This window comes from Protopterus annectens, chromosome 9.part0 (genome assembly GCF_019279795.1).
Source record: "Protopterus annectens isolate FY-2018-M chromosome 9.part0, PAN1.0, whole genome shotgun sequence".
Classification (NCBI taxonomy): Eukaryota; Metazoa; Chordata; order Ceratodontiformes; family Protopteridae; genus Protopterus; species Protopterus annectens.
The window spans coordinates 1,525,811,612-1,525,828,442 of NC_056743.1; the positions used below are offsets into that span (position 1 = coordinate 1,525,811,612).

The 16,831-nt window shown below is 39.2% G+C and overlaps 1 protein-coding gene across 1 annotated transcript in view; it reads left to right on the forward strand.

The window, feature by feature from the left end:
- The window catches only part of ATAT1 (alpha tubulin acetyltransferase 1), a 920,612-nt gene that overhangs the window by 728,966 nt on the left and 174,815 nt on the right, over positions 1 to 16,831 (forward strand). The window contains exon 9 of the mRNA XM_044084476.1: positions 11,219 to 11,414. Within this exon, the coding sequence (XP_043940411.1) occupies positions 11,219 to 11,414 (196 nt within the window). The remainder of the gene's footprint in view (positions 1 to 11,218; positions 11,415 to 16,831) is intronic.

Here is a 16,831-nt window from a genome sequence, read left to right on the forward strand (position 1 = left end):
TACTGAAAGACTTATATGTCAAATGTTTTTATTTATGGTATGATATGTGCTTTCTTTGTATGAAACTAATAATAAAAATGATAAAGACAAAAAAATGTGACCCATATCTTTCAGGCATGTCACTCTTGTTTCACACTTGCTCTTATGTAATTTGAAGTGATACTGTCTCAGTCTGTTCATCAAGTGTATTGATCTCCTGCCTTGCTCTTCTTGTGCCAGATCCCTTACTTGAAGATCATCACTTATGTTCACAACACCTTCTAAGCCTTCAATTGTATTTGCTAAAGCTGTTTGAAATACTTTTAATGCAGATGAAATACCAACGAGAAGTCTCAATAAAATGTATCGTCCAAAAGGTGTCTTAGTAATACAGAGTTTATAGCTTTTTTTTCATCTAGCTTTATCTGCCAGAAAACCTGGTTTACATCTAATATAAATAAGAACTTAGCATTTGGCATAACAAAGGTCACTTCCTCAACAATATGCAATAGGTAATGTTCTCCGTTAATCACTTTATTCTGATATTCTGTATGAATACAAATGCAGATCTTGTCATGTTGCACAATTGTTATGGATCACATTTTTATCTATTCTGTTGGCACTGCTTGTGACAGTTAAGCTTCACATTCAGTTCCTGGCACAGTTTTACTCCCTTTAAGCTTCACATTCAGTTCCTGGCACAGTTCTCTTCCCAAGAACAACCAATACTTTCACTGGAACTTGTATTACTGCCATAGAATCTGAATTTACTTGAATATGATATTCTCCTGGCAAACTACCCATATCTGTAAATAAATCAGCACAGCCATGCAAACTATCATTGTTGTGGCTGTGTACAGCATTTGAGATAGTTCTTTGACTGTATGACTGTTCCTGCACACTCTGTGTTTCATCATGTCTAGCTTATCATGTCAGCATTTAGTAAATGAAATACTACATTATTTTTAAACATTACTTTTTACTTTTAGCCCTAGTTTAAAACCCATAATTTAAAAAAAATGGCTTTGGTTGCTCAAGGATAACATATCTCTGCCCCAGCCAAAAGCAAATGTTTTACATTTATTGTGTTACTAAGAAAGTGCATAGTGACAGATTTTAAATTCATTCTTATGACATTTGGAGTTCAAATTGCAACTATTCATGAATACATTTCAGCAACTCATAGTTTCTCCCTAAGTATCCACACTGCTGTGCATTACCATAGTATTCATTAAGCTAATGCCAACTCACATTAAACAGTCATGCACACTATGTTTTGTATGCAGTCATGTCATTGGTGCAATTCATGTAAAATGGGACTGTGTTAATGACTTGCTGGCATCATAGATCAGCAAAATGAAACTAGAAACTCCAAGCCGAAGTCCACGGCAGCAGATACAGGACAGCAAACAATCCGCAGCAGATGATGCAGCAAACCAAACCTTTTCTTTTAAAAGAGCACTTTATTTGTGGAAAAATAATAAAATAAGTTGATAAAATAAGTTGAATAGCAGCAATAAATCAAGCGCTTTTGTCTCTGTTCATTCAGAGACTTTTTCAAGATAAAGCACACGGTCAACAGTCCCCTCCCAAAATAGTAAAAAAAAATAATTACTCTCCACCAATAAGTTACATTCATCAATTAGAATCTCATAAATTATTCAAAAGCTGGATAATTCTTTTTTAAAGTTGTAGAAACTCTATAAAAGATAAATAACACTCTCATTGTAAATCATAACATAACATGTATAATATGTTGCAATAAAAACATTCACCATCCAAACATTTAAAATAAACTGTATGTATATGTATATACACATACACACTTCTCTTTTTATCTATTTATCTATCTAGTGCCTTCAATTTGAGAAAACACACTAAAGCCAGGGCATCATTTATACCTAGCCAACTTGTTCTTTTACTGTTTTAAAAAGGGACTGTTGACTGCGTGCTTTATCTTGAAAAGGTCTCTGAATGAACAGAGACGAAAGCGCTTGATTTATTGCTGATTTATTGCTGCTATTCAACTTATTTTATCAACTTATTTTTATTATTTTTCCACAAATAAAGTGCTCTTTGAGTTAAAAGATTTGGTTGCTGTCCTGCATCTGCTGCCATGGACTTTGGCTTGCTGGCATAATATACTTACGAATGTTACTCATAGATCAAACAGCAGGGACCCAAAATATAGATGTATCTCTTAACCACAAGAAAAAAAGTAAGACTGTTTAGCAAATAAAAACATTTTTCCTCTAGTGTCACAGAAGAGAAAAAAAACAGCAAGAGCCATATGCATCCCAAGCAGATTAAATACTAGCCATGAATGATGTAAACACTGTTTATTAGAACTGCCTATTAGAAGTCTGTGGGATGTTAAGGTAAAGTAAGCATCTGCTAGCAGCGTAATCCTAATCAGGAATAATAATGCTTGTAGTACATAATCCTAATCAAGAATAATAATGCTTGTAGTACATAATCCTAATCAAGAATAATAATGCTTGAAGTACATAATCCTAATCAAGAATAATAATGCTTGTAGTACATACTTATGTATTTTGCACACCAGTCGCAAGAATGCCACTGTTTATCCATACCCATGACACAGAGGGTTAAAGCCATGACTGCACCCCAGGCATATTCAATTACTGATTTGGGCACTGCAAGGACTGGGTGGGAGGGAGGATAGGAGTGAGTGTTCCACACCATCTCGCCCATGTGGGGATCTGTTGTTACAGAACAACATCAAGAAAAAGTGCAAAGGTTGTTTAAAATAGGTAAGAAAAAAATGCATTCACTACTAATTATTTAGTTTTCCAATAAAAATACTTCTGATGTTATCAACCATTTACATAAGTCACATGCATGTGGCAATGTTCTCTAGTAGAGCTGTGTGACACTGTAATCATATTAGAAGGCCAGAGAGTCACAAGTTACAAGTTTAAAAAGGTTTGCATAGTTCACCACCATCATCGTTATCAGCATCATCATCATTATCATCATCATCATCATCTCCCCTTTTTCCTATTGTCTACATGGCGTCAGGGTGTCATGTCAACTGTTACCATTTCTCTCGATTCAATGCCACTGTCCTATCTTCTTCAACATTCATGCCTGACTGCTGCATATGTTATCAGTTGATTCCCTCACCAAAGTTCACAGCTTTGCTGTTTTTCACATTGATCTTCATCTGCAGACTGCCTGCTTGCCATACTAGATCATATTAGAAACTGGCACTCTGTCCTTTACTACAGTTCTGATTTTGATGTCATCAGTAAACAGACTGATGTTATTGACTATCCCTGTGTGATGTGTGACACAGATACACTACACCAGACCACAAAAAAGCACTGAACACCACTGTGTGACTTCTTGCTCAGCCTTTTCCACATAATTTCTATCTTCTGCCTTTTATTTATTAGGCTGTTTCCTATACAGATCATCAAGTAGGGTTTCACCATAGCCACTACCTTTTTAATTTTCCCAGCAAACTGTAGTGAAGCATGGCTCATGCCTTACAGACCTCCAGATATGCTATGTCAGTCATGTTCCTCTTGTCAGCCTGGGTAGATGACCATTCATAGGGCTGAATCAGGCTGAACTGTTAAGAATTTTACTGTGTAAGTACATGTTGCTGCTGCTGCTACACATCTGAGCTCTTTGCATGTAGGAGTTACACCGTTTTATCCAGTGGAATTCTCTGCTTAACATTTTCCATGCTGAAAACTGTAACTGCTATCTCCTGCTTGTATCTATTCTTGTGCAAAGGGAACACAATTTCCACCACCTGTCTTTCTGTTGGCTTCCTTTCCTTGAAGGCATGGTTCTGTCTATCCCACACAGTCTTCTGTTCCCTTTATAGTGCTTAGGCGCCCTGGATGTTTTTTAGAAAAAAATGTTTACTTCTCCTAGTAGTCTGGATGTGTCCTGCTATACTACCTTGCTCCACTCTTTTCTTTTCACAATTTATTTAAAGCCTTTTCACTCCTGCTACATTATCCAGAATGGTTTCCTGGCCTGGAAGTATATTATCTCTTTGTCCTGTCTCTCTATATTTCCCTGTCCACCCCCCTGCTGGCACCTTCTCCCTCTGTGGTACTTCAAATTTCTCTTATTATTTTATGCTTGTGCTGACAAGTGCTGTTTCCTTCTCGTAGAATGTTCCTATTGCCACACAATTCTGCTGCATGGCTTGCTTTCACATACTTGGTTATCTAAACCCTCTTGCTCCTGCTGCACTGCCTTGATTGGCTGCCAGCCTCTGGGGGTGTCTATATTTTTCCTCCTTTCTGTATCCAGTACTCTCTCCTGTTCCCTGTGTAGCACTATGAAGCATTTTTATTTTTTTAGGTATAGGCTGAAAATCTTTGTTTACTGCAGCATATCCTCATGCTCTGAGCATGCCTACTGCTTTAATAATCTTGCTGTGCTCCTCACTTTCAGAACCAGGACATTTTTTAAGCCTACGTGCCTGCTTCCCCCTGTAGGTGTGTGTGTGTGTGTGTGTGTGTGTGTGTGTGTGTGTGTGTGTGTGTGTGTGTGTGTGTGTGTGTGTGTGTGTGTGTGTGTGTGTGTGTGTGATTGTTTGGTAGGTATCTGTCTGTTTCTCTCTTCCACATGTTCTTTCCTGTTCCCTAGAAGAGGATTAAAAGTAACCACAGAATCATAGAAAATATAAGACAAATGGGCCATATCACCATTTATGTCTTGCCAGTACGCTTTCTTGAACTTTACATCACGTTTTCATGGAGAGATAATAAGCCAGTCATGCTAGAGGAGTTTGAATTTGTGAATACCCATGCAATTGTCAAACTATTTTTTAACGAAAGATAGTATGTCACATTGATCTGGAGTGGAGTTTTTTTCCAAAGAAGGGGTAGTCATTGCATGACACATCTGTCACTCAACTATCATTTGTTTATCTTGTAAAACAGATTCCTATTTCTGGACCTAACATTCACAAGACTGTTTGATTTGTGGAGATATAAGAGATCTTGAACTGGCTAATATGTCAGATAAGATACATCCCAAAGGAGGCATTTTATTCTATGATGGGCCTGATCAGTGCAGGATATAGAGGGGAAAAGACATCTCTCGATCTAGAGGAGATACCCTTTGTAGTCATTTGCATCAGATGGAAAGGTTTCCAAACCACTGTTGCATCACAATGATCAAAACAGAGGGAATTATCTACCAACGTTCCAAGCTCTCTCACAACATCTGCATTTTGGATTGGGATGTTATCTATACTGTTAGCGGGGCTGGAGGATTGAATACAGAATGCAACAATATTGTTCTTTTTAGCATTTAGTTTTAGCCCATATTCTGTGCACTAGTTATTAACTTGTAAAAGTTCAAATTGTAGTTTCTGCTTGTCTGAAGGGGATTTGAAGACTGCACACAGTTTACAATCATCCAAAAGGTTTGTTTACCAGAGATCCTGTTTTTTAATTTGAAGATCAAAGAAATATATGTCAAAAAGTAGAGGACATGTTACAGATTCCTGAGGGACTCCACTAGTAAAACGTCATGTTCTATGGGGATGTACCTGACACCCTTACTGTGTGGGGTCCTGTACTTCAGTCAATTTGCCATCCACCTAACTATATAAGTATCATATTTTGTAGCACATTTAGCTTGTTAACTATGTTAGCATGTGGTGTAGTATCAAATGCTTTGACAAAGACAAGGTATGCTGAAAGGACAGCATGACCATTGTCAGTCAAAGAAGATTACCAGATTCATTAGAAAGAATTTACCTATAACAAAGCCAAACTGCTGGGGGTAAAGCCATGTAATATTTTTACTATTGTAGTTTATTAGGTCAGTTATGATCCATTCCATGGCCCTGTAGATGAGGGTTGTTAGGCTTATCTGCAGAGTCTGTAGTTTCTAGAGGTCCATGGTGGAGCTGCCCCACTGAAGTGGTGTCACAGATGCTGTGTGTCATACCTGATAAGCAAAGCTGATGGCTAAGCTCAGGTTGAACAGCTAAAGGAGCAGATCTGCCAGTGTATGTTAAGTGATTTTTGGCAAGCAGCCAAGTATGCTTTTGGGTCCCATGGAGGATGATTTGTTTGTTTGTTTTGAAAAGTACTTTTAGTAAGAGTTCTTGTGTAATAAGCGGGAGGGGGTTGAGATCCTATGAAATATGTGAGCTTTATATAGTTGATTCAGGAGTGAAATTTGCACTGAATTTGTTAGCCAATGTGTTTGCAATATCTACTGGATCCTAGCAGGTGGTACCATCTTGAATAAGTTCTTTGTTTTTTTAACAAAAACATCTTTATTGAATTATCCCTTATGATATAGGCAGTCTTACATTTGTAAATTAAAAAATATATTGACATATTTTCACATGCAAACAGTACATGTCACATATAACCTTCTGTACAGTCATTGTTAATCAAATATTATATAGTTCATTCATTTCCTGCCTTCCCTTAAACCTCATTCCTCCTCCAAAACATTATTCTGCATATATCGTTCCCATAATTCCTATTTTTCTGCATAATTTGCTCCTACCCTTTTCTAAAGATCCCACTTCCGGTTCTTTTTATCTGTTAGTATATTCACTACTTCTAATATGATTGGTTTAGACTTTGATTTCCATTTTCTAGTAGTTGCTTTTTTGGCAGTCATCAGAATTAAACTCAGCAAGGCCTTACTATTTGTAAGCAATTCCAATTCTGTATCATAGTTCAAAAATAATTTCCTTAGTTACACCACTTTGCTCACGTGGCATCTCTGACAGAACAGTTGGCAGGGAATTTTTAAAGTCTGTCAGCTCATTATACTCCCAAAAACTGTGTTCCCAATTACGTCTTTCTTCCTCATCACACCTCCAACATTTGCTGTCTACCTGAGGAAAATTTCTTTGGAGTCTGCTTGCAGTATAAAAATACCTATGCAAACACTTCCAAGCAAAAATTCCAAATCTTCTACACTTTGTTGCATATTTAAGAGCCATACATATATCCTCCCATTGTTTCTTTGTGAATTGCTTATCCAGTCTCTCTTCCACATCTTTTCTAACCTCCTCTGATTGATTCGTATATTTAGCATGCAGTATTTTATATGTATGCCCAACTAATTGTCTGTTTTGTAACAGCAGCTTCTGCTCTAGATTCAGCTAAAAGCTCTACTGATGTTGGTCCCTTACTTAGGATCCCCCTATTCCATTTCTTTGCCTATACTCTCATATCAATTATAGACAGGGAAGGCAGTGTCTAGCCTGCAATCCAAATGTATCCGTGGCCTCTTCCCATTATGTTACCTTTCCCTGTCTAACTATTTGCTCCCAGTACCTTGGTTCCTTTGCCAGCTTCCTCCAGTAAATTCCACCCTCCTGTTACCTATTCTCAGAACCCTTAATTGTAGTCATCACTATAGGCAGAATCCTGCATATTTGTTGCTGCTTTATGAATATAATGTTATGTATGGCTATTGTTATTCTTCTTAAGGATCTGCAACCAAAATTCCAGTCTCTCGTTATTTCTTGAGCTTCTTCCATATTATATCATCATCCCTTTCCACTTTGAATTATAGCTTTCTGCTTGTGCTATGTATAGGAGCCTTAACAGTGTAACACTTAATCCCTTCAAATCGGATAATCCCAAAGCACCTTGTTCTAATGGAAGGATCAGCTTACCCCACATCACTGTTGCCCTCTTCACCTCCCAGGTAAAATCCATCAACTCTTTATTAATTGCTATCCACAATTTCTCCTCTGGTTGATAAAAAAATATGCCTGACCAGTGTATAAAACTAAGGGACAAAAACATGTTCACTGCTATCCATATCCATAAAACAAGTTTTCCAGGTTATCAGTTTTTGTATTATCTTTTGTTTACTCTCTTCCCACATATCCTTAGCAGCCATAAAAGATTCCTTTTTAAGTCATAGTCCTAAGTACTTCATTTTATCATGTCCCCATAAATAGGGGTATTGCTGAACCAGTTCGTGTGTGGGTACATCGTTTACAGCTATTTCCTTTGTTTTATCTTCATTAGTTCTGTATCCCAAAAAGACTTTAAACATCCTCAGAATGTTCCATAACACTGAAATATCCTTTTCTGGTTTTATCAGATACAAAATAATGTAATCTGTAAATAAAGACAACTTTTTTGATTACTGTACCACATATATCGTTGAATTTCTGAGTCCCTTATTTTCTTTGACAATGGTTCTAAATGTAATGCAAATAACAAAGGGAAAAGAGGACACCCTTACCTGATTCCTCTCTTTAAACAGACCTTATCACAGAGGGAACCCCCCCCCCCACTTTGATATTTGCCTCCGATCCCTCATATATCCTACTAATTAACCTTATTATTTTGTCAGGGAATGCAAATGCTTTCATTGTCCTACTCACAAAATCCCAGCTTATGTTGTTGAATGCTTTCTCTGCATCAATACCCATGAATAATAGTGGTATTTTCCTACATTCTGCTTCCCTCTAGATCATCATTGTTCTACTAATGTTGTCAAATGTTTACCTCCACTCCACAAAAACACACTGATCCATATCTATCAAATTTGGCAACACCTTTGCCATTCTTTTAGCCGTTATAAACATTAACACTTTATAATCATGGTTTAGAATAGAAGTTGACCCATGTAAAGCTGGACCTGAGGGATCTTTACCATCTTTAGGTATTACAGCCACCACAGCTTTTTTCCAGAATGTTGGTGCTCCTCCTTTTAGATCTGTATTACTTTCTTCCCTCCTAGCTTCCACATTTCCACAGGAATACCAACTATTCCTGGGTACTGTCCTGTAGATTGGCTATACATCTTCATTTCTATCTAATCTCCTCCTATCCCCTAACTGTTAATAACTGAGCCTCATCTACCTGCAACCTTGGCATATTTAATTCTTCCATAAATATTTCCATTTGTACTTTTTCTTGATTTTCACATTTCTCTGCTTTATACAGATTTTCATAAAATTTCCAAAATATTTCTAACATCTGTACGGGATCTTTGGCTATTTTCCTTGTTATATGCTTCCTAAGCTTGGCAACAACCCTTTCTTCTTTCTGTTGCCTGAGCTGTTGTTCTAAAAGATTTTATGCTGTGGATGTGTTATCAAAAAAACAGTTGCTTAACAGCAATCTTTCCATTTTGAATAAGTTTTGAGCAATGTTGGGTGTTATTTCTTAATTTTCTGAGGTAAGTAAAATATTTGTAATTATTCTTAGCTTCTGATGCTAGTTTAAGTTCTTGGGATGCCTTTATCTTCCTGATGGTATTTTTCAGTACCTTTGATAATTTTTTATGTTGACCTTGATTTGTGGGTATTCTCCCCCCTTTTTATTGCATTGTTTATTTATGCAAAATAACAGCAGGCTGGTTTGCTCTTGATCTTTGCATCTTGTTTGGTTCTGGTAGGAACTGTTAGGCTAATACATTAATCTGGGTGAGTGCAGAATTTACTCAGAACTACCTTTCAGAACTACCTTCCATGTCACCATTTTTGGGGTTACAGTTATACTTGAATTTTGATATTTCGTCATAGAATTACGTGAGGTTAGTATGTCTGAATTCTTTGAATACCGAGATAGTTACATGTGATGGTCTGAGGATTTTAAAGGATAAGATTATTAGTTTGTGGTCAGTCTTAACTGTGGAGGGGTATGCCAGTGGGACAGTACATGTAGATGCTATATGTGTGTGTGTGTGTGTGTGTGTGTGTGTGTGTGTGTGTGTGTGTGTGTGTGTGCGTGCATGTGTGTGTTTGTTTTTGACTATTTGCTTCAGAGAGTTCTAGATGAAATAAAGGGATTTCTGGGCATAATCTACATTTGTTATGTTTTGTTCTGTTTTGTTTTGTTTTAGGTTAACACTGAAAAGTTTAGTTTACTCATCATCTTCTTGCATTCTTAACACTCTTACTACTACACTTCATTTTCACAAGGTGGGCTGCTTAAGGCCCTTTCATTTCTATTGGTATACTTTGTCTGAAATGGCTGTCTACCACTGGAATCATCTCTCTCTTTCTTTCTATTTATCTCTGTCTTCCCCCCTTCCCTGCTGTCTGTCTTTCTCTCTCTGTCCATCTCACACTTTCTATATTTGTGTTGTGCTTGGAAATGCTTGTTAGTTCATTTACATTAGTACTGCAGTTCAATTTATTTCTCTTCCTCTCTCTCTGTGCATAGCTGTTGTCATTCTGTCCTGCTCCATTAAAGTTTAAAGCCCTCTCGCTTTTGCTTCTCTGCCTGAAATTACTACCTAATCCTAGCAGTGTGTCTCTGCCTCTCTCCATTGCGTTGTTGCACTCTGAAGTACAATTCTTTTACCTTTTCGGTTACTGCTAAAAAGCAGTATTTGCTCCTTCTTTAAGGAGTGCACCTAGTGCTCCACTATCCTGTTCCTCTTTATAGTACCTAGCAATACCATCTTCTTCCTGTATTTCTCCCTGCTTCATATAAGGTTTGCTCTTTTTCTGACAGCATGCCAGGGTCCAAAATCTCTGTCTGTCTTTTTATAGCTAACAAGCTGCTTCTGGTGACCAAACACACCCTTTGATGTTCTCATACTTTTCAGCCACTCTTTACAGCATAGCTACTTCTCCCACAGTTACAGTTCCTTCCTGTACACCTTGCACATCAGCAGAACTCCCCCCAGGGAATTTCTGATGCACATCACTTCACAGACTTCCCCACACTCCCTGTATTTCTATGTCAATAAACTGCCTCTTCGAGTTGCACATTTACAACCCAGACATTGTTATGTGCTGCCACTACTTCTGCAGCAAGATAATGATCCATGTCTTCGGGAACCTTTTTATTCACATTTTGTTGACTAACTCTTGCCATATCTTTTTTACTTCAATTGAGTTTGCTTCTTCAAAACACAAGCATCATCACCCTTGTGTTACTTTTTTTTCTCCATCTCTTTAACCCACCTACGCCCCCCAATTGAAAAGAAGGGAAAGTTCCTTAGTACCATACCTAGATTTCTCTTTTTTTGCTGTAACAACAACAGCAGTAACACCCTGATTTACGAATGAAAAACAGTCGTGAGTGAATTGAAACATTTATGTAGCTACCCAGTAAATAATATAATATAATTAACTTTTCTTTCAGCAAGTCCCTTAATTCAGGAGAATTGTTTTATGTATTGTATTCCAGCTTACTGTTTTAAGCATAAATATATGTTGTTTTTCAATTTCCTTTGCCAGGGAAGGCCAGGAATTTTATTACAGTGTTTGCTTTACTTTTTTTTTTAAATATAGAAGAAGATGTTGAGTTGCCTTGGCCTTTCAATCAGTCTCACTCATTGAGTCAGTCTGGCAGCGCGGGGTGTTCACCCACTAGGACAGCACCCCACACCATTCTAAATGAGAAAGAACACCTGAAACATGTGCAGATTGAGCGACACCGATCTGCCTTAAACGGGGAAAATGACGTGGCACAGAGGAGAAGAACTAGGTAAGAAAGACTCCATCTAATCTATATTTGTTGTTGTTTTTTTTTTTTTTTTTAATATCCATTTGTATTAATTTTTCCACTCAAATATCATTTATTGTAATTCAGATACGAATACAACATTTGAACAGAAGAAAGTCTAATATTCATGTTCATTATTTAATGTTCCAGATTCTTGATAAGAAACACTGCCTGTTATCTTACGTGTTTATAGAAATGATCACATAACAGAGGCAGTGGTTATTAAATATACTGTCCCCTCCATTATAATTGAGTTACTATATTCCATTTGCATTTTCATAACTGTTAATTTTTCCTGTTTGAAATACAGTGATAAAAAACTAGAATGAAGGACTGATCTGTATGCTTGTATTATGACTTTAACATCCCTAATTCATAACAGCCTGTTGAGTAAACAGCATGACCAACATTTTAAAACAGTAATAACATCATTAAATTAATAAAGACAGTATAACAGTGATCGTTTACGACAGTAAGAAAGAAACTGGTATTGCAGAGCTGAATTTTAAAACTGAACACATCAGAAGTCTTCTGCAGTGGTAATGTAATGACAGTGTGTATGGGCTAACAGATATCAAAGAACTGCAGTACTGATATTTCTTTCCAAGGTGGCTAGAGGTTTGCTTTCCGTTATCAATAAAAGGGACCCAGTCAAGTAAGAACTTGCGCGTATTTCCTGTTCCAAGAGCTACATTCATTTCACTGTGATGTAATTGGTCTGTAATGACCCAATGTATTATAGGCATAGGATTTCTGCAGTTTCCATTTTCATGTAATATTTTTTTAGTCACATTCACTAATACTTCTGGCAGTTGGCACAGAGAGTTAAGGCTCTGCACTGTAGTTTCTGCAATACATGGTTTGATTTCTAGAGCCGTCATTTGCCTACTGTCTGACCTTAAATAAGTCACTTAACCAGTCATTGTTCCCAGGTTACCCCTAAAAAGGGACTGTGTATCCAATAGGTCTATCTGATTAACAAAAGGGTATTATTATTATTATTTTATTATTATTATTACTTTTTTCCAGCAAGATACCCTTTCATTGTTTGTCATATCCTCTTTTGTTTTGAGAGAATGAAAAATGACTAACAAACATGAAAGAACAAAATATTCCTCAAACAGCAACATAAAGATTTGTTGTAGATTATGCCAAAAATCTTGAATGACTGAACAATCTCAAAATATGTGTAACTTCCCAATTACAGATTGGTGGCATCTCCAACGGAGTACTGTGAGAACAGGGTTGGGAGGGTGGCCTAATGGTTAAGGTGTTTGCCTTACAAAGACAAGGTGCAGGGTTTGAGTCTCACAAGGGATAATTGGCTAAGCTTAAAATGGCTCGCAAGGGCAGTTAGCTTAGAACTAATCTATGAACCTATGAACCTATGAACATTTGGTGAACCCACTCAGGGTGACAACAGCTGATGCAGTAATATCCAAACATATTTTCCCTACTTCAGAAAATAAGTGACCCGGACACTTCACTGTTGAAGTCCTAAATGATCGGATTTCCTGCCAGGTAAGCCCTTGGCCGGCACAACTACCAGAGAATTTCCTCCCCCTCCAGGAGCCGGTAGATGCCCTAACTGAAATCAAGACGTGGGTATAAAGGAGTCAGCCAGCATCAAAACCTCTGTCTTTTATTGTCATTGGAGCCCGAAGCAGAGTGTTAGTCAGTGTGTCAGTCAGCCTGCACCAGAGAAAGAAGATGTTTAAAGTCAAGTATCCCATTGGGGAACTTTTCATACATTTCTTGACATAGAAAGTTAATAATTGTTTCCACTGTGGCAAGCAGATACCACATCGAGACTTCCACTCTTTTTGCCTAGCTTATTTGGGCCCAGAACACAATATACCTGTCAGTTCTGTGCTTGCTTTTTACCAATAGGATGATCAAGCATAGGGCTGAGATTCTAGCTAAGTACCTTAGTGAGTCATTAGACACTTCTCATATCATGTCATCCATCAGTTGGGGCGAGGTTGATCTCCCTAGGCATACGAGGGAGAATTGTTCAAAGCAAAGGGTACCAGCTGACATTCATTCACCATCCACCAGTCCACTCAGGCTTGTTGTTGTCAAAGAAGGTGAGACACTTTTGCGGACCCATCCAACAACTGAGGTTGTGGCACAGGCCTCTATCAAGACCCATTCTGAGTCCAGTATGCTGCCAGGGTCCTCTACTTCTGCACAAGCTGAAGGACTTAGATTGTTGGTTGGGTCTGGAGACACTTTGTAGGTCCCAGCGTCAGACAACCATTTTCCATTTGTCAAAGGGGAGACCGGAGCCCCACATTGTCAGGAGATTCCCTCGGTTAACAGTTCTTGGGATGTGACCACCCATTTGCATCCTGACACCATCACTGATATCACTCATAAGCCTAGGCCTGCTGCCTCAAATAAAAAGGCTGCATCCAGCTTGCTCCAGCTGAAACCTACTGGCTACCACTCACAAACGCAGGCCTATCAACAGGACTTGGTTAGGCCGGCTGTGGATGTGATTACTATAGTCAGAACTGGATGCCTTAGCCTTTATGGTTCTGCCCTTGAATCTTCTCCTGGTAAAACAAAAACAGACATCTCCCCCCAGGAGTCTTCAGATTCTTTTGATTCAGAGGATGACAATGAGAAATTCACCTTTTAGAAAGGTTTGCAGTGGGTTTCCTGGCCTCCTGCAGAACCTGAAGCATGCCCTCAGAAAAAAGATGCCTTTAGGGAATCAAAATCCCATCACCCACAGTGTCAGTTGAAGAGTAGACAGGTGGGGATGGATGCAAGATCCCTTGTCTTTTGTGAGAAATTCCACCCTGTGAGGTAATCTGTGATGATTGCCCTTAGCTAAGTGCAGAAGAAGAGGGCACCAGTGCTGTCTGGGCCAAAGGGGGAGTCACCAGGAAGATTTTTGGGAGCATCCTGTTTTATCTTGCATAGGACTTTTGGAATGAGAGGAAGGGGAGGGAAGTTATAAAGAACATCCCCTTCCATGAAAAAGATAGGGCGTCCACCTTCCAGGTCAGAGGACATGACGTCCTGGCACAAAATAGAGGAAGCTGCCTGTTCAAAGGGGAGACAAAGAGATCTACTTGCGGAATACCCCACTGATGGATAATGTTCAGAAACACATCCCTGTGAAGCATCCACTCATGAGATTGTGTTATGGATCTTGCTGGAAGTAATGTACACTGCCTGAAGTGTGACTTGGTACTGAATCACTAACTCCCAAACCTGGAGTGCCAATCTGCAAAGCCAATAGGACCTTGCCCCCCCCCTCCCCTTGTTTGTTGACATACCACATCACTGGGGTGTTGTCTGTAAAGAACTTTAGGGGCCCTGGAGAAAACAGAGGATAAAAAGCAGTGAGGGCCAACAGAAGAGCTCTCATCTCCTTGATACTGGTGTGCTCCTTCTGCTGCTGAGGAGACCAAAGGCCTTGCCCCTTTAGGTTTCCGAAGGAAGCCCCCCAACCTCCATCTGAGGTGTCTGTGAACAGCTCCTGAGAGGGAAGTGAGGGTTGAAAGGAAAGGCCTGGATTCAAAGTCAGTAGACAAATCCACCACTGAAACTGAGACATGGAAGAAGAGGGATTGGAAACTCTAGAGGATGAGCATGCTGAAGCCATAGTGATGCCACTGAAGCTTTCTCTGGTGAAGGGAAGCACAGGGATGGTGGATGGCCATGAATCCCAGAGCCCTTAGAAATTCCCTGGTTCAAATCAAGAGCAGAGGAAGTAGGGACTGAAAAAAAGGAAATCAATGTCAAAACCTTGAGAGGTGGCAGGGATGCTAGCACAGGAGCAGTCTGGATCCTGCATCCCAGGAAAACATGATCCCTTGATGGGGACAGGAAGGACTTTTGACCATTTACAGTGAACTCCAGGCTTTGCAACAGAGTGATGACCCACTGAAGGTGCTCTAAAAGAATCTCTGGAGAGGTGGCTTGAATAAGAAGGTCTTCTAAATAAGGAAAGACTTGTATGCCTGTGGGCTTGCAAAAAGCAATCACAGGAGCTAAGCATTTGGTGAATACTCTTGGGGTAGTAGAGAGGCCAAAGGGCAAAGCAGAGAACTGAATATGCTAGGAAGCAACAGAGAAATGCAAAACCTTCATTGAAAGGGGATGAATAGTGATATGGAGTTAAGCATCCCTGAGATCCAAAGAAACCATAAAAGCCTGAGGAAGCAGTAGAGGGAACAAAGTCTGAAGGAACAACATTTAAAAGGAAGGAACCTTCAGAAATGTATTCAAGTGAGAAATATCCAGAATGGGTCTCCAAGTGCCCTCTTTCCTAGGGACCAAAAACATTCTGTAATAAAACCCTTCCCCCCTTTGAGCAGCCAGAACCCCTTAAATAATTCCCTGAATCAAAAGACTCTGAAGCACCTCTGGAAAAGAGCTCAACTGGTTTTGAGGTGGGTGAGGAATGCCCATGAAGAGGGGAAGAGATTTCCAAACCATGAAATACCCCTGGCAAATGATGACGAGAACCCTGGAATCCTGGGTTATACTTAACCAGATAGGAAGAGACAAGAAAAGACAATGAGAGAGGGGAATGTGGCTGGGAAGAATCAGGTAGTCAGACAGCACCTGGTTTATCAGGAAAGGAAAGCTTCTGAGCAGGAGGGGTCTGTGTAGACATAGCTGGGTGAACCCACCTACCACCCTTCCTGCCTTTAGGAGGAGGACCAGACTGCCTTTTAACCAAGGCTTGTTTTATTAGAATAGTTTCTCTGGAACTTTGGCACAGGAGAAACAAAAATATGTTTCAGGTCCTGTAACTCCTTACCTTTCTCCTGCAGGGACTCAGCTGCAGCAGCACCAAACAAACATTTGTTGTCCACAGGAGCATCCTTCAACTTAGCCTTAATATCATCAGGCAGAGGTTGAAGCCATAACAAGGAATATCTCCACAACACAGAGCCAGAAGCAGCAGCCCTCAAAGAAGCATCTGCTGCATCATAACTACATTTAATGGAATGTAAAACTACCTGGGAAGAAGCCCCTAACAGAGACAAGGCAGACGTCTTTCCCTCAAAATCAGGAAGGTCAGAAATAACCTAGCAAGCCTGAGAAAGAAGAGCCAAAACATATCTGGTCATATGAATTTGATTAACAGCCCAAAATACTAGGGTGACTGAAGTATAAACCTTTTTACCCAGCCTTTCCATAGTCCTGATGTCATTATCAGAAGGAAGAAGCTTGGTAGAAGGCAGTAATTTAGAACACTTGTCATATGCCACAGAAACCACTAAAAGTTCAGCAGATGGACACTTTTAAATAAATTTGCAGTCATCAGGCATGTTATAAAATCTATCTGTTCTTTAGGAGCAGGGGTTGAGAGTCTGGGGGCTGAGATGCAGAAAAAAAGGCATCCAATAATGCAGCCAAAACAGAAGGAACAG